The sequence below is a fragment of the Haliaeetus albicilla genome, chromosome 25 (assembly GCF_947461875.1).
Source record: "Haliaeetus albicilla chromosome 25, bHalAlb1.1, whole genome shotgun sequence".
Lineage (NCBI taxonomy): Eukaryota > Metazoa > Chordata > Aves > Accipitriformes > Accipitridae > Haliaeetus > Haliaeetus albicilla.
Window position 1 is genome coordinate 11,840,246 of NC_091507.1, and position 16,691 is coordinate 11,856,936.

The following is a 16,691-nucleotide window of genomic DNA, read 5'->3' on the forward strand; positions in this document are numbered from 1 at the left end:
GGGACTTTCTTACTCTTTTTGTATGTAGTCAAGAGAACACAGACTGCACATTCCAGCCATGTTGGAGAATTGGATTTATTTAAAAAAAAAAAAAGGCATAAAAATCAGTAAAACTTTTCTGTAAATTCAGCTGTTGCTTCCAAAGGGGCTTCTCATCTGCCACCTTTACAATCGGACAATCTTCAGAAATCAGGATAGTCCATGGGGGCCTTCCCCAGAAAGATCAAAACCTTTAGCAGAACTGGGTGCTTCAAGCCCTCTGTGTAGCTTGTCTGTAGTTTCTCTTTGCATTTGTTATTGCCTTTTGAAGAATTTTAATTGGTTACTGAGGAAAGAACCAGTGCCAGCAGATGTAGAACTCAGTACATTGGGAGTGCCCTGTTTTAAGTCCTATAGAAGACAGAATAACTCATATTTAGACACAGGTATTACTTTTCTCTAAGCATATACCTACACTCAGAATTGCTCTGGAAAATCTCCAGAAAAGTAGGAATGATCTCCATTTCTAAGTGGAGTAAAGAGTTCTTAATGAAGGACTTAAGGTTATTCATTGTAAGCCCCTGGGGATGCCAAGAGAGGAGAGGAAGGAAAATCTTCGTGTTTTCTAGTCTCAAGACTTGTCCTTATGGGGAAGTTTTTGCAAAGTAAATTAAGATTATGTTAGCACACTTGTACAAATTTATAGCATGCTAGCTGCTCTACTGACTCTTTATGCAGACACTAGAGTGCACTTCAAAGTGAAATAAGCTTGCACTCATAGTAAGGAAATAAGGTGGTGTGGTGGTGTGAGTAAGTTCTGCACATCTAGATTTCCTTCATGATAGTTCAGTAACAGCCTTATTCAATGGTTTGGGGCGAAATTGAGTTATTCCATGGTGAAATCAGGGCATACACACTGACAGCTGAGTTATTCTGGTTTAGGGGTTCTGCAGTTTTATTCTGCTTGAAGGGAAGTTCTTTAGGGTTTCCTGATCCCACTTTTCTAGTTAGCGGAATATCTAGCTGTGTGGCAGCAGTGTCTCTGCCAGCCTGCAAAATGGATGCCTCATCATAGAACATAGGTAGCATGGAAGGTAAAACAAAAATAAGCAAAACCAAAAAATAATGAAATAAAAGCTTTTTTAAAAGAAAAGAATGTCTCTTCAAATACTTAGCAGCTACTACAGGAGTTTTATTTATAGCTTACTGGTGTCTTCTGAAAGATGGAAGAGAGTTCATAGAATAAGTATTAATTATTGTTTCTTCTTTGTGCCATAAATATAAAATGAACTAGAGGATAGTGCAGTTTGACTTTCATGAATTGCATTGCTGTGTTTCTCAAAGTTATTTGTGTCTTTGCCCTTAACAAAACCCCCTCTATCAGACAAAAGATCAAGGCCATCAATTTTCAGTGCTGAAACTGAAAAGCATCCGCAACAATGCCTTTCAGGTTATAATGTTCACAGGGAAAGGTTCTGAATCGGAGAGAGCTGAGTGGGTGGAGAGAACAGCGTGTTCCCAAAGAAGCACGCTTTGCACAGCTGAAGCGTTGTGAACCTTAGCCATAACATAATGATTGAACCAGGTTTCATTATTTCTTCAAAATTCTTAATTCTTGCTGCATAATAATGTCCGTATTCTAGCTATTGGGCAGAAGTGATCTGCAGTGTGCCCTGCAGTCTCTTCTCCGTGTCTCCAAATGCACTGTGGCACTTTCTACCTCCATGGCCTGAATTTTCTTCCAGCAGGAGCCAGAGTGCAGCACAGGATGTTACATACCTGGGCATGCAATTGGACCAAGGACCAGGTGCGCATTCACAGCCAGAACTGGGAAACTCTCCCAGCTCCCACATTTCAGACAGAGCCTATACGTGTTCCAAAGGGAGTTGAAAAAACCTCTGATGTATGATACTGTACTGATAGAGCTATCACCATGTACTGTGTGTGGTCTGATTTCAATTCCTCTGACTTTTCTGACAGCTAAAACATCTTTGAAAATTGCAGCGGATGGTGAGGATGGGTTTTTCTTTGATCGTAAAGCTAGCTACGTTAAAAGTGATCCGATGCCAAACTCACTATATGTAATGTAAGATTTTTCTCAGGAAGTATTTTGGAAGAAAAATCATCTTCTTTTTTTTTTTTTTTTTTTAAATGCCTGAGTGATTAACTTACATGCTAGCGATTTATCATTTGACATTAGGAAAATCTGATCTGTTACACCAGAGAACCGAAACAAAGCCAAGCCACAAGTATGTAACTTGTATTGTATATCTGGATAGTGTGGATTATTTTGAGAGTATAAAGAAAAGCCTTTCAGTGAATACCTAATGAAAGAATAAATAGATACTTGTTAGAGTGGCATCTGCCTGCCTAATGAATAACCCAGGTTATTAAATGCCCAGGGTCTTTAGGAGTGGAATAATATGTTATACATCAGTTAGAGCCTGCCATTAGAAGGGCTGGATTCCACAGCTGTTTCACACCTCTTCTTTCCCTTTCCTTTTTAACTTCAGTATATCAAACTGCCAGGATTGGTTTCTAACATTAGTTGTTGTAGTTGGATTCTTGACTGGGGAAGCATTTATCTAAAATATATCATTTGGAAAAACTCATTCTGTGTAAACTAGGTATTGCTCACTGCAGCAAATACTGATAGAAACAAGTGTTGCAGCAGGTGAGGGTACCCTGGTTTCGATACTGCATGCTGCATTGTCCTGCCTATCATGCTGTCCAGAGAGGAGGTGACGGACTCCAGGGTGGTTTTAGCACTAGGCTAGGAGTCAGGAATCTGGGTTCATGTCTCCACTCTGCAGCAGATGGCCCTGACCTTGAGCAAGGCTTTTATGCTGTCTGTACCTCATCTCTGTATATAAAATACAGGCAGCAGTGCTCTGTAGGTGTGTCGTTCTGAGAACATTTCAGATGTCAGTTAACTGGTGCTGGGTAGATGTGACATTTTTGCTGTGAAATGTCTGTATTCTGCATACTTTTCTGTGAAATTTCTGTATTCTGTTGGAAATGACAAGAAAATTTCCTGGATTGTTTATTTCCTTCTCAGACTGCAAGTGAAGACCAAATTATTTGGTTGATTTCATCAGGCTGAGCTGCAGAATAGTCTTCAGGAATGCAGTGAGTTACTGCAGAGTCTAACTGCCTTTCAGAGAGAGCGTGATGATGAAGGAGGCAGTGTATTACATTACATTTCTAATTATGTTATCTGCATCCTCTGTTAGATACTACCATTCAATTAAGATGAGACTTTGTTATCTATCTCCTGATAATGGAATCATTCATTATTACCGTGAAAGCACAGTATAATATTAAAACCAGATCACTTTAACAAACTCACCATGTCCCTCTCCCTCTCTCGGCCACATTTAACATATGCAACATTTCTCCCTCTGTATTTTTACTGATAGCCAAACGCTTAGCGATGTACCAAGAACCTGATTCTGAGGAAGACGAGGCAGCCCCAAAAGGAGGAACTCTATCCCAGCGTGATAGTATCTGCAGCCATCAGAGCATCAAAGTAATCCACAGAAGCCAGAGCACCAAAACCCACCGGCGCACGGGTAGCAGAGCTGAAGCAAAAAGAGCAAGCATACTCTCGAAGCACACTGCGTTCAGTAGCCCAATGGTAAGTCATGAGAACTAATGCACAGTGTCTTGTATCTTTTAATAGAACAATGTCCTGAAAAGGGAAAGGTAGAGAAATCTATAGCACATTGTGTACCTCTTATAGACTGCATCATGGCATTTTTTCTTCTGTAGTCACAGCTGTGTGTACAAAAATAATCAAGTGTTGGCATAGATCTTATCTAAATATCTTCTTGTGGGAACAAGCTAAAGGTAAAGACAATCCAAAACCTTTGTTTTAGTTATACCTTGATTTTGAAAAGAAAATGTATGCCTTCTGTTTATCTACAGAAGCTGAAAGTAGCATAAGGTTTGAGGTCAAAGATTCTAATTGCTCTGCATATGCCTCTTCTTTTCTTTTTTGTCAGAGGATTTTAAAACTAACAAGTGCTGGGCTGGACAATGTGTATTCCAATTCTTAGACACTGTTGACATACACCGTAGCGTAATTTTAGTGTGATTGAAGGTTATTAGTGGATTTCATGTGTTTTATTTAAACAAAAATAAAAAACTTTACTTCAAAATGTTGGTGAATTTATGTCCTTACAACTTTACTTTGTTTAGTTTATTTTATACTATTGTAATTCAGTGGAAGTTTCACATGAGCTGATTGATAATAAAAGAGCAGAGAAGCCAAGTCTTGTCTATCTAGGGATTTTGTGTTGTTGCACTGTTGACACAAATTCACCCTTAAAACAAATTGCAAATAGAGGCACAAAGATGCTGTTTGCACTGGTGGAACTTCTTGATTTCAGTCAAGAGCAAGCTGTTTTGGTACAATTCCAAGCTGCAGTTTTTACACATGGAGTTCTGTGGTTTCTCAGATTCATCAGCTGCTGACCATCAGCAGATAAAATTCTATTGAAGACAGAGCCTTAGATCAGTTTATCTTTTAATCTTTTGTATCCTTGCATCCTCCTATCTTAAGAAATACCAGAGCTTGCTCTGACAAGCAATAGATTAAGTAAGTGGAAAGTACTGATGAAATAGAGTGGAAAGTGCTCTGTGCTTCAGTGTAAAAAACCACATGAATTACCTTCAAATGTGTGGATGGTTGATGTTCTCTAATAAACAATCCAAGATGGTTTCATTTTATTGTGCTGATGTAAGGCCGAGCTTTGAATGTCATTGTCTAATTTTTCCACTCTTTTGGTCTCTGTAGTGTACCACCCTTTAGTAATAGATAATGAATGTCTTGAACTAGACAGGAGAGAGGGAGGAATATTAGTATGTAACTCTTCTCCCATCCACTGCACCCAAAGTAGATTAATATTGCCGCTATAAATATCTCTAATGAAATAGTTGATAACAGTTACTCACCTTTCCATTTCTATTGGTAGACTCATTGTTAACTGTTTATTGTCTAGAATGAGTTTCTTACAGTCCTCTCCACCTCCATTCTGTGGTGTAAGGCCACCATAAAACTCTTGATATTGGCACTGCTTTGGATGCTTTGATTGCTTCTTGCTGCTTTGGAAATTTGCAGAATCACAGATATTAATGACTGCTATTTATTACTAGGAGAAGGACATCACACCTGACCCGAGCTTGTTGGAAAAGGTGAATGAATGTGCAAAGCATCTGGAGGTCATGAGGAGCCATGAACAGCCATTATCCCATCTGAGTCCAGAACTATGTGACATTTTTGACTTCTTCATCGCTTTGACTATATGTAATACAGTTGTGGTAACTGCACCAAATCAGCCCCGACAGAAGGTGGGTTAAAGAAACAGCAAAACAGAGTTTAAGCCCCTTTTGCATTGATGCTAATTTATCTTGTAAATTGGAGAAATGAAAACCTCCTGTTCTAGTGAGAAACAAGTAGACTAGTTATAAGACAACTCTTAGAACCGCTGTGTGACTGAGCGGGTTTAGTTAACCATTAGTTAAATGGAGTATGTCAACTATTTCACTTACCTTCAAGGTAAAATATGCTTTCATTGACAATTTAATAAATGTAAATATGTGTGTATGTGTGGGAACTAATTTGCAAATGTGCAAAACTTTCCAGAAAAGAATATAAGCTGTCTGTGGATATTTTGAACATATGGATTAAATTAAGAAAAGGCTGAGACATTTTTTAAAAGTTCAAAATGAGAATATACTTGAAAAGCATCGCTTAAAACTTTCAAATTATGTAAAAGATGCATCTTAAGCTCATTATAAGAAATAATGATCATTACTGCTTAAATCGGCCTAAGCCAGTGTCATTGATGAATGAGAATTTCAAAAATGCAATCCCAAGATGATCTGTAAGACAAAAATATAATGGAATGTAGTATTAAAGCTAGCCAGCAGCTGGAATTTCCATTCTGGAGAAAATTCTGGGAGTCGTTTCTGTTCCAGATTGGAATAAAAAGTGAACTAGTCTGCAAAATGACATGGTTTTGTGCCAGGGAAACATTTGGAGAATGCTCAGTTCTGCTGTTTCAGGAATGCTACACTGTTATACAGTAATTTAATATATATCACTATGAGTATGCTATTACTATTAATAACACTGTATCTGTAAAAAGATTTAAGTAAACAGAGATGAGTGATAAAACTGAAGCAAAATGCTTTGATGCTGAAAGAGAAGAGAGCGGAAATTATTTCAACATGTTCCTATTGAGAATGTTGTTGACATTGGCATATTCTCATAAAACTTTTCTGATACCACATTCTCAATAGAAAGCTCTTCCATCAACTTTCTTTTACTACCTTCACTGAATATGCACAAAGAATGCCAATGTTTCCTACTAACGATAGGTTTTAGTATGCACTACTGGCGGTGGTGCAACTTTGATAGTCTATCCATTAGTCATATCTGAGGAGGTGAAAGAAGAAAAAATGTTTTTAATACAAACATACGTGCTTTCACACAGAGGCACAATTCTAAAGTTCTGCTAAGTTTTTTGCTGTTGAGTCAGTTTTGTCCATTTACTTTCCTTTCTCAAAATACAAATGCCATTATTTCTTGTTCTCAAAGAAATACTCCTCTTTAGTTGGAGCTGCTTAGGCTGAATATCAGTGTCAGAATTCCTGTACAGCTTTTCTTTGGTTTTTGTTCATTGGTTTGTTTTTTACTTCTCAAGGTTAGAGATCGATTTGAACTAAAATCTCCAGTAAAAACCATAGAAGACTTCATACGAAGATTCACTCCAAGTCGCTTGACCTCTGGATCTAACAGCAGCAGTTCATCTAGTCTAGCTACAAGCAAATCAATGCACAGATTTGGCTTAAGTGTGCTTTCATCTACATCTACAGATAGCACTTTATTAAAACTGGAAGAGAAGCTGACATACTCTGCGCAGATGAATAACAATGGCTACAGCACCCAGCAAGGCCGAACAGCTGTGGGGAGTGGACCTGGGGAAGGCGAACTCCGTTATGAAGCAGAGAGTCCAGATGAAGCTGCTCTCGTCTATGCAGCAAGGGCATATAACTGTTCTCTGGTTGGAAGGCTGTCTGACCAGGTATCAGTGGAGCTACCTCACCTGGGAACATTAAGCTTTGAAGTATTACATACATTGGGCTTTGATTCTGTCAGGAAGAGGATGTCGGTAGTCGTCAGACATCCTCTCACAGATGAAATAAATGTTTACACTAAAGGAGCAGATTCAGTTATTATGGATCTTCTTCTACCCTGCTCTTCAGGTACATCTCTTACTTACCTTTGTGGGATTGGGGGTGGGAGGGAGGCAGTTCTGGTTAACTGCTGAAAAACTCATCATATCTTATTGCCTTCTCTGCTTTTGTTGTGAATATAAGGAATGGTAGAATGGCAGTCGTCTCTCTTCTTTTATAATACTTTTGTTATTATAGCAAATTTTCCATAACAAATGACTGGTTCCTCACCTTGCAAGAATGAGTTAAATTAATTTCTGTATAAGATCTTCTACTAGCAAACTTTATTTTGAAGGAATTTCTTGAAACTCTGCCAAAGCAATTTACATTTCTTCATGAAAAACTGCCTCGCAGTGCTTAGCTATTTGAGTATTTTATATGAAACCCAAGTACTTCCTATTGCAGCTCCCCTCTCTGTTTCATTTGTGAATTTTTACGTCCTTTTGCTGCAACACGTTTGCATAAATCAACGCATTTATGTTGGTTTGGCTATGACACTAAAGGCCACTGTGAATCGGTCAGCCATCAAAACAGAAAGGTTGTGGCAAAAGAAGGAAAGATGCTGTTCAGACAAGAAAACTTGGCTTCAAATATGTAGTTGACTAGCAGGGAACAGACATGTAGCTGTGAACATGGGGTACTTCCCTAAAAGCATGGAGAACTTCTCCAGCACCCAGATGTCTCATGGAACAGGGACAACTTTAAATAGCTGCTAATTGTAATCAGTTGGATTCAGGAAGAACCCTGTAAGCTTTCAGAAGTTAGACGAGACACACAGGTTTCAGTTTGCATGAATCAGTTTGCATCTAATTTACCATATTTTTGACACTGAATTTAATCCAGTGTTTAAAGGTTATGCCAGTATAAATGGACAGAGCCCAAAAGTGCTAGAGGTACTTCCCATGTTTCACTAATGCATTGACTTTGTGGTTACTTTGACATTAGTTGGAGTAAACAATTGTGAAAGGCTTATACTATGTAATTTTAGTTTAATGAAATACAGAAAAATGTAGGCATTAGTTTTCTGTTTACAGCCATATAAATCAAAGCTGAGCCAAAAAAATTAAGAACAACTTGTCCTTAACTAACAGCAAAGTATTCATGAATAATTTTCTAGTAAAGATCTGATATCACAGAAGGTATATAGAGCATCTGTGGAAACTTGTTTCCCTCCGAAGTACTAACAGAGAATTTGTAGTACTGAGAATTTCTAATAACCTACCTAGAAAATGATGTTTGGAAATGAGTTCTCAGAATGAGAACTGAGCATTAAAAAAAAAGGTTATTTTATGCCAAGTCTCAAATATTTTGTCACCATATAACAGACTATGTTTGCAGCTGCTGTGTCTGTTCACAGTAGACTCAACGGATCAAGGAATTTTCAGGCAAATTCCAGGCAGATCTAGGACCCACCTAGGTAAAACCAACAAGGCCAGTTAGAAACCAAACAGCAACATTACGAAAGGTGGTATATATCAGCGAAGGGGGAGTGAAGTTCCTGAGGATCGGCGCTGGCAGTGAACAAATTCTGTAGCTGGACAAATACAGCCATTCCACCATCTCTACAGGCAGGCAAATTGAAAGTGGCTTTGAAATTGTGCCTTTTTTTTTTAAATTTTTTTAGCCCAAATTGAACTATGAGTTTTAGTATATTTTGCTTTTGCAAGCAATGTAAAGTGCAGCCGCTAGAACCTCATAAGCAGTTTCCCTTGTTTTCTAGCTAGCCCTCTAAGCCACTGCTGGCTTCAGTAATTCTGTACCTTTCAACAGATCTGTCTGAAAAAGTTTGACATTTCTCGTGAGCAGCTTCACTCCTGGAACTGAATTCGTGATATCTGCCTGCAGTATCCTAATGTCAGTGGATATGTTGTCAGTTCCTGAGGGAATGGCATCTTTTTCCCATTACAGGGGGGTATTCCCCAGGTAGAGGGAGCCTCAGCAATTTTGTGCTGTGGCTATTATCTATACTGCAGGACCTGTTGGTGGTTTCATCCTGTTCTCTGGTGATAGTGGAACATGACTGTGAGAAGAGATGTAATACTACAAGAATTCAGGCATTTATCATTTCAAGGAACTGACCAATAAGTGAATCGACATGACAGCTAATCCCAGTGCTTGCTCTTTTTTATCTTAGTGCCTCAGGGACATGTAAATTGTACACCAGTCAAGCGTGCATCTTGAGACTTTGTGGTACTTGTGCTCTTAGACTGAAAGACTAAGGCAACACTGTGTCCCTAATCTCCCAACTCTAACATCACATTGCATGACTGGGTCTTATCAGACACAAATGTCCTGTTTGTTTGAGAGGAAGAGCATTTTAGAATATGACATGAGGAAGAGGCAGAAGCAAATGTATTATGTTGTACCTTCAGTTGTGTCTTGTAGAAAATCAGAAATCGCCATAAGCTTCAAAACTTAAAAAGTTTCTGAATTGACTCAATTTGTTCTGCCTGTATATCTAGTTGAGACTGTGAAATGTGATGTTTTCCGATAGCTTTACAGATATTTCCAAAAGCCTTGAAATTATTCCCAAGAGTGTATTGTTTTTACTTTATCTCAAGAGTCACCATGTTCATAAATAAAGTCACTGTTTGAGTCAATAACCAACTCACACAGGAACTGTGAACATAAGTCATTGAGAAAACAATGACTGGGCTGGCTTTCTGCAGCTTGTGATTATGGAAGGAAGTGAAGCAAGCAGAACACGACTAGCATTCTATCATTCTTCTGGAGAAGACTTATTTGCTGATTTTCACTTCCATGGTGCACGTGGTCACACTGCTCAGCATAGACACTGCATCCCAGCTAAAAAGAATCTCCACAACTGCGTTTTGTCTGCAAGAGATTCCTTTCTTCCTTTTAACTTCTGAGCACAAGATGAATCTCAGGGCAAGACTGATGAGGCACATGAAGAGCTAGAAGGGGTTTAGCTCTCATTGATGTGCTGGTGGAGGAGGGAGATACAGTTTTCCACGCAGGAATTGAGAATTCATGTGGAAAATGGTGTGCGCATCTCTACTTGTAGAGAATTACTGTCTTTGTTCATTGAAGGTGGTGTAAGCATTTAACATTGTGATCACTGCATTAGTGCCCGTGGCACTCAGACAGATCTGAAGTGATTAACAACACTTAAAGTGATAGGAATGACTCTTGGTGTGTTTAAGCACCTATTCAAGTTTGCACCATTTGAAATCCGTGGGTGACAAATAGCCACTCCCATAACACAGTTTTGCCGGGGATATGCAAGAACTATGGCACTTCTCTCTGGAATAGTAATATAAAACAATAAATTAGGAAGAGTGCTTGCCTACTTTATTCTTCTAAAGTTAAAAAAGCTGACTCCCTAATACAAGAAGCCTACAAGAAGGTTTGCTGCAGTATTTGTCCCAGAAAAAAATTTCTTATATTACACAGCCAAGTCACATATGCCAAAAAGATTATTATGCACAAATAGAAAGGAAGCTAAATGAAACTGTTAGGTTGCCAGTTTAGTATATGCACATTTCTACTTCATGTTGCAGCTGAATCTTGTTGTGAGCTGGTTTAATAGCTTCTGAAGGAACCTCATGGTGTTTTTGTTGGAGCCACAAGCTATAGTGTAAGAAGGGGCTTTCCAGTTGCAAATAATATTTGTAGGGATATTCTTCTGGAATAACATATCTGTACTGATGCTTTGAGGAAATCTATAGCGATAGCATAGGTAGCATTAATAGATAGGTGGACAGGCCCACCAGAATATCCCTACCAGTATTGACCACATGACCTTAATCAGAGATAGAACTAAAATGAAGGAATGCTTGAAATACCACTGTGTTTATGGATTCCTTTAGGAACAACTTGGTCTGTACACTTCCAGTTTTACAGACCTAGAGAGGATAGGACAGTCTTTAAAGGTGAGAAAATAGCTACACAGTGAGTAAAATGTGCTGATACATGGTTGAGATAACAGGAACAAAAACCAGAATATTGGGATTCCAAGCTCCCAGCTCCTTCCTTCCTACAACATCAATACTTATACATGTTTGTGCTGGAGCCTCTGAACACCTGGTTAGACACTGCGCTGCTGTACAAATATGAAAGTGCTGAATGCTCTGTGAGTTTATAGACAGACAAATAGACATGTATATACGTGGCCACACATAGCAAGATCACATTGGGTATAAATGCACACTGGGAAAATGGGCAGCAAAAAGTATAAACAGTAAGCTATCTGTGTCATCTAATTTAGATAACTGTATTAAGTGCTTAATATAAGGGTATAGTGCCTGTAGTTTCTCAGTATGGTCAGTTGAGAGATGTGAGCACATCTAATGGTGAACTGAGATCATACGTAGTAGGTCTCTTCAGGTGGTCAGACTTCTGGTGATGAGTGGTGTTCACCTGACTTTCTGACTGGTTACTGTGCAAGTACTAGTAACACAAATATTGCATTAAGGAACAGCTCCAACTACAAAATTATAATTCTGAAATTATTCTATACTCCCAAAAAACATGCAGACTTTAGAAAAAAAAATTATATAACATCAGGGAATAGGAAAACCTGCCATAAGGTACCGGTCATTCTCGCTCAATGGTTCCAATCTAAAAACTTACCAGCTTGTACATTTACTTTAGTACTAACCCTGAAATTCGTATTATTTAAGATTGCTACTACAGTACATTGTACATGAACCTGTCTTGATCCTAGATGATAAAAAGATGCGTGTCACCTGTTTTTAACTTTTGAAGACATCATTTCAGGTAAAGAGACGGAACAAAATGTGTTACCATCACATTCATTACTCTTTCTGAACACAGTGTGAGCACATTGAACCAATCCCAGCTAAAAAGAGAAAAGGAACAGATGCTCAGTCCTGATTTTGAGTTCTTACACATGGCTTTAAGTGAAGAGTAAAGCTAAGTGGAAGTTGTGCTGCTGCAGAAACTAGCTGTGAGGTCTTCACAAGTGTAAATTGTCTTCTAAATGAAATCACAGTCATACCCAGAACTTCTTGCATTGACTCAGGCCAATAGGTAGTATCAGTACAGCAGTAACAGAATTACCTTCATACACTTAGACATACGAAGCAGAGAACTGTTTCTGGTTCTTCTGAGATATTAACCTTGGGGGAAAATGAAGTGCTATGTTTAAGTGTTGTTTTTTCTGCACATGATGAGATGTGAAGAAGCATTTGTTAGTAATGTATTTGAAATCATGCTTCTCTTTCTGACATTATTGTTTGCTGTGAAGATTATCATGATTTCTTAAAGCATTCAGGCCAAACAAATACTTAAGGGGTAAAAAAAAGAAGGTCTTTCTAATGTACTTTCATAATGACTTTTGAAGAGAGAAGACAGAAAAGATAGAACAAAAAGACAAGATATTTTTTTTTTCTAAATGGAATGTTTTACTTGAGTTTCCCAGGAGACATCAGCAGCTCTTTAAAAGTGTCAGTTATAAAGTGTTGGTACAGTGAGTACTGTAGACAAGTTTTTATTCTCTGAGGCCATTCAGCTGCTGTTAGTTTTCAATCACTAATTTCTTTTTTTACTCTTATCTAGATGACCCTCGGGGCAAACATCAAAAAAAAATCCAAAGCAAAACCCAGAATTACCTTAATCTGTATGCTGTAGATGGGCTGCGGACCCTCTGTATTGCAAAAAGAGTAAGTAAATGCAAACTCTTAGTTCGCTTTTAAGGAGAGTCTCAACAAAGATTACTGAAGGCATTTATTAATTTGTTGTTCTTGATTCATAACTTCTTTTTCATTTTATTCAATAAAGTATGAATGCCTCTGCATCACGTTGACTGTGTCCTCACATACTCTTTTTAATAGGTACTCAGCAAGGAAGAGTATGCCTGTTGGTTAAAAAGTCATTTAGAGGCAGAATCCTCTATTGAAAATCGTGAAGAACTTCTGTTTCAGTCAGCACTGCGGATAGAGAAGAATCTGCATCTGCTAGGTAATGAAATGAGAGCTGGACATGAAATTAAAATGTATTAAAAATTCTGAAAGCTTGGCAATGAAATCCGTTCTTTCCCTTAAATGGTTTCTGACAGTACAGAAATTGGCTTCTTTTGGACTTTGTCATGGCTGTCACGTGCAGCACCACAACGGAATGGGATATAATTAACATAACAGATATACCCTGTCTTCCTTGCTCCTGCCATCATTTTATCACTAGTGAAATGAGTGGAGTGATACCAGGGATGAATTTGACACAATATCATAAATGGGAACTGCTGCTCTAAATAGGAGGAGGAGTTGGCCCAAACTGGCTACAGAATTTCATTAGCTTAGTGCCACTTCAACATGTCAGAGACTTCCATGAGTCCAGGGGCACCAGAGACACCCATAAAGCAAAGCTCATAAACTGCATTTGTGAGAGGCATCAACTCTCATATACATCAGGTTCAGCACATGCACTCAGGGCCTGTGTATTCTGTGGAAGGAGATTGCAGTACTTCATAATGATGCAGTTCAAATCAGTGTACGTAAAATGTATTCCAAGAACTAAGTCATATTCTTCCTCTGCTGACTTGAGATGCTGAAAGCACTGAGATCCTAAAATGTATATATATTCACTATTACTCCAAGCATCCAACTGCTTTCTCTGGCAAAGAAACTGGGACAGCCATAACACTATTGGAGATAACAACCTTCAATAGCTGCCAACGTGCCTGTCTCTGGGAGATGAGATCCACCTCACCCAGCTTCTGATTTATCTACTACAGATCTCTGAGGGTCCCCATATAACCAATGGAGAGACAAAAAAAGAAAGTGCAGTTCATTTGGTCTGTCTTAGATACCCACTTTAGGATTAGATGAATGATGCCCTTGAAGTGTCTGTTTCTCTCCTCTGACTTAAAGGAGAGCATGAGGTGACTAATTTGGACCACTTTAATCAGGAAGATTCCACCATGGTTGTGCCTGTTGGCTCTGGCTGCACTCCCGGGGGAGAAAAAAAAAAAAAAAGTGAAATTGAACTGCTGGACAAATAAGTGAGCTCTAGCCAGAAGTAAAGTACCCATTCAGTCGTTCTCCAAGAACCTCATGCCATGGTTTGTATCTTGCAGTTATCAGTTATGATTAGGTTATGGGAATAAAAAAGTGAGTCTGGAAAAGGAATATAATTTCCTTTGTACACTTTTTGGATAATAATAGCTTTCCTAACATTGCCCTAAGAATGTGTTTCCACCTACTTGACTGGTACTCAGACTTCAGGTGGACTTCTATTGCTAAAATGTTTTTTTCAAGGAACAACCATAGGAATAATAAATAACTGAGGAAAGTTTACTTTGCTTTCCCTGTTGTTCAGGTAACTTGCATGTCACCTCCTCATTCTCTAGTAGTGAGGACTCACATTTCCTCACATTGAAGCCTCTCTGAAACTCAGTGGAGCCCTGATGTATCAGTGGTGACACTGAACTTGGTCCCGAGTGGCTTTTGCTACAGTATTTGAAAATCTTGTCTCTCTCTATTGATTTATGAAAGCATAGAAAAGATACTCAGTCTCCTATAAAGAGGTAGAAAGATACATTGAAAGCGTGAAAAAGCCACATTTTACTTTCAGATCATGGCCAACAGATTTATGATTTATTCTCTGCTATATCTCATTTGGCAACCAGTGTCTTTCTGCAAGGAAAAGGTTTATGTCTGCAGCCTAATGTGCTGTTGCCAAGCTGCAGTCCTGCTGTCATTCCCCTTCAAAAGGGAGAAATCTCTAGTGACCCAACATCTTCTAGTTGAGGAAAGGCAGTTAAGACCCTTAAGAACTGAAACGATCTCCTAGAAGCAACAATATCTTCTCTAGCAAGATTCAGAAGAAACGGTGAAGATACAGAGGGGAGACAATAAGCAAAGATACATCAGCATTGTGGACTTCTGAGACTAGAAGTGTCATCAGATTGCTGTTGAAGTTTTGAATTCTGGATTTGTTGTTGGCTGTTGATGCAGATGTTTACCCCATCTACTTTCCACTCGTCTTTTTCAATACCCCAAAAAGGCTGCCCGAATCTTGCAACCATTGGTAGTTTAGCTAATTCCCAATAAAACTTCTGGGGTTTTTTGAAAAATCCAAGCTTACAATTTCAGGTGAACCCTAAGTGTTCATTTAATGTGGAATACTTTGCTTTTTCTATGTGTTTAGGTGCAACTGGCATTGAAGACCGTTTGCAGGATGGTGTTCCAGAAACCATTGCAAACCTGCGCAAAGCTGGGTTGCAGATTTGGGTTCTTACTGGAGACAAGCAAGAAACAGCTGTTAATATTGCATATGCCTGCAAGCTACTAGATCATGATGAAGAAATCATCACTTTGAATGCTGAATCACCAGTAAGCAGATCCAATACACAAGTTTACTTGTGAACTAGCTTTGCTTTATTTTCAACTTGTACAATTAAAAGTTTGATGGCTTTTTTTTCCTTTTCCTCTCTTTTGTTTCTTCTTCTCCTGCTTCCTCCATAATATTCAGGTAGGACATGTCTTTGAATACTTTTCAGTGAATCATGCTTCTAAGTCATAGTGTCATGTATCATAAACTTACTGAAGATATGTAACTGTGTGTAGTGGGCTCCATGAATGAAAATATGCCATAGCAGCATAAATGCCTTTCTTTGGTATGCATTCTCAAAACATCCCTAGTTTTGCTTATTGACACTAGTGGGTCTCCAAAAGCAACCTGTTATTAAACATGTGTTGAGGAAGAAAACAATTGATTACCTATTGAGAATTTGTGCTTTATTTTACACCACTGAAATGTAGTATTTAGATAACACAGTCATTCATGTTTTCTCAGGTGGCTTTTTCTCTGGCGGTAGAAGCAATACTTAAATTTCGATGCTAACACTGAGAGTCCGAAAACCACTTCTAAAGTAATGCCTTGCTTCCTAACAGACCTTTTCTAATTCTTCTGAATTACTGATCTTTCCTGTGCTCAACTTGTTGCAAGCAGTCACAAAGAGTTTACTGATACGGTCTAACATACAAGGAACCAGACTGATAGTGCTATAGTCCTTTAATGGGTTGATAAAATTGGACTTCAGATCAGCAGAGGAGAGGTAGGCCAGCAGTATCCAGCTCCAATTTCTTTCAAAAAGGAAGAAAAGATAACAGCATTTTCCGTTCTTGAGTGTATCAACTGAACTGGTAAATTGATTTTCCATGATCTTTCTTTTTTGTCATACTTTGCTGTAAAACCAACGACATTTCATTTTAAAAGTTCATATATTACATCTTTTAGTTGAGTATGGCTAGAGAGAGAATTCAGCTTAAATAACCTTTAATTGGCCTTTAACAATGCATAACTATTTGATCTGAGTTGTAGGCGTGTACATGGTGTTCATCACCATACTTAACTTGGTACTGATACTGATTATATCATTTCCCAGCACTGTTATTCTGAGAAGGAGCTAAAAGAAATTAGTTTAGCATACTATACTGCGTATTAAAGAGGAATTAGATTTTAAGTCTTATGAGACCTCATTGCTG

At 38.4% G+C, this 16,691-nt stretch overlaps 1 protein-coding gene across 1 annotated transcript in view; it reads left to right on the plus strand.

Moving 5' to 3' along the window:
- ATP10A (ATPase phospholipid transporting 10A (putative)) overlaps positions 1-16,691 on the plus strand; it is a 115,376-nt gene that overhangs the window by 80,992 nt on the left and 17,693 nt on the right. Inside the window, exons 8-13 of the mRNA XM_069769990.1 lie at positions 3,399-3,616; positions 5,137-5,331; positions 6,690-7,251; positions 12,763-12,866; positions 13,038-13,164; positions 15,352-15,536. Coding sequence (XP_069626091.1) covers positions 3,399-3,616; positions 5,137-5,331; positions 6,690-7,251; positions 12,763-12,866; positions 13,038-13,164; positions 15,352-15,536 — 1,391 coding nt within the window. The remainder of the gene's footprint in view (positions 1-3,398; positions 3,617-5,136; positions 5,332-6,689; positions 7,252-12,762; positions 12,867-13,037; positions 13,165-15,351; positions 15,537-16,691) is intronic.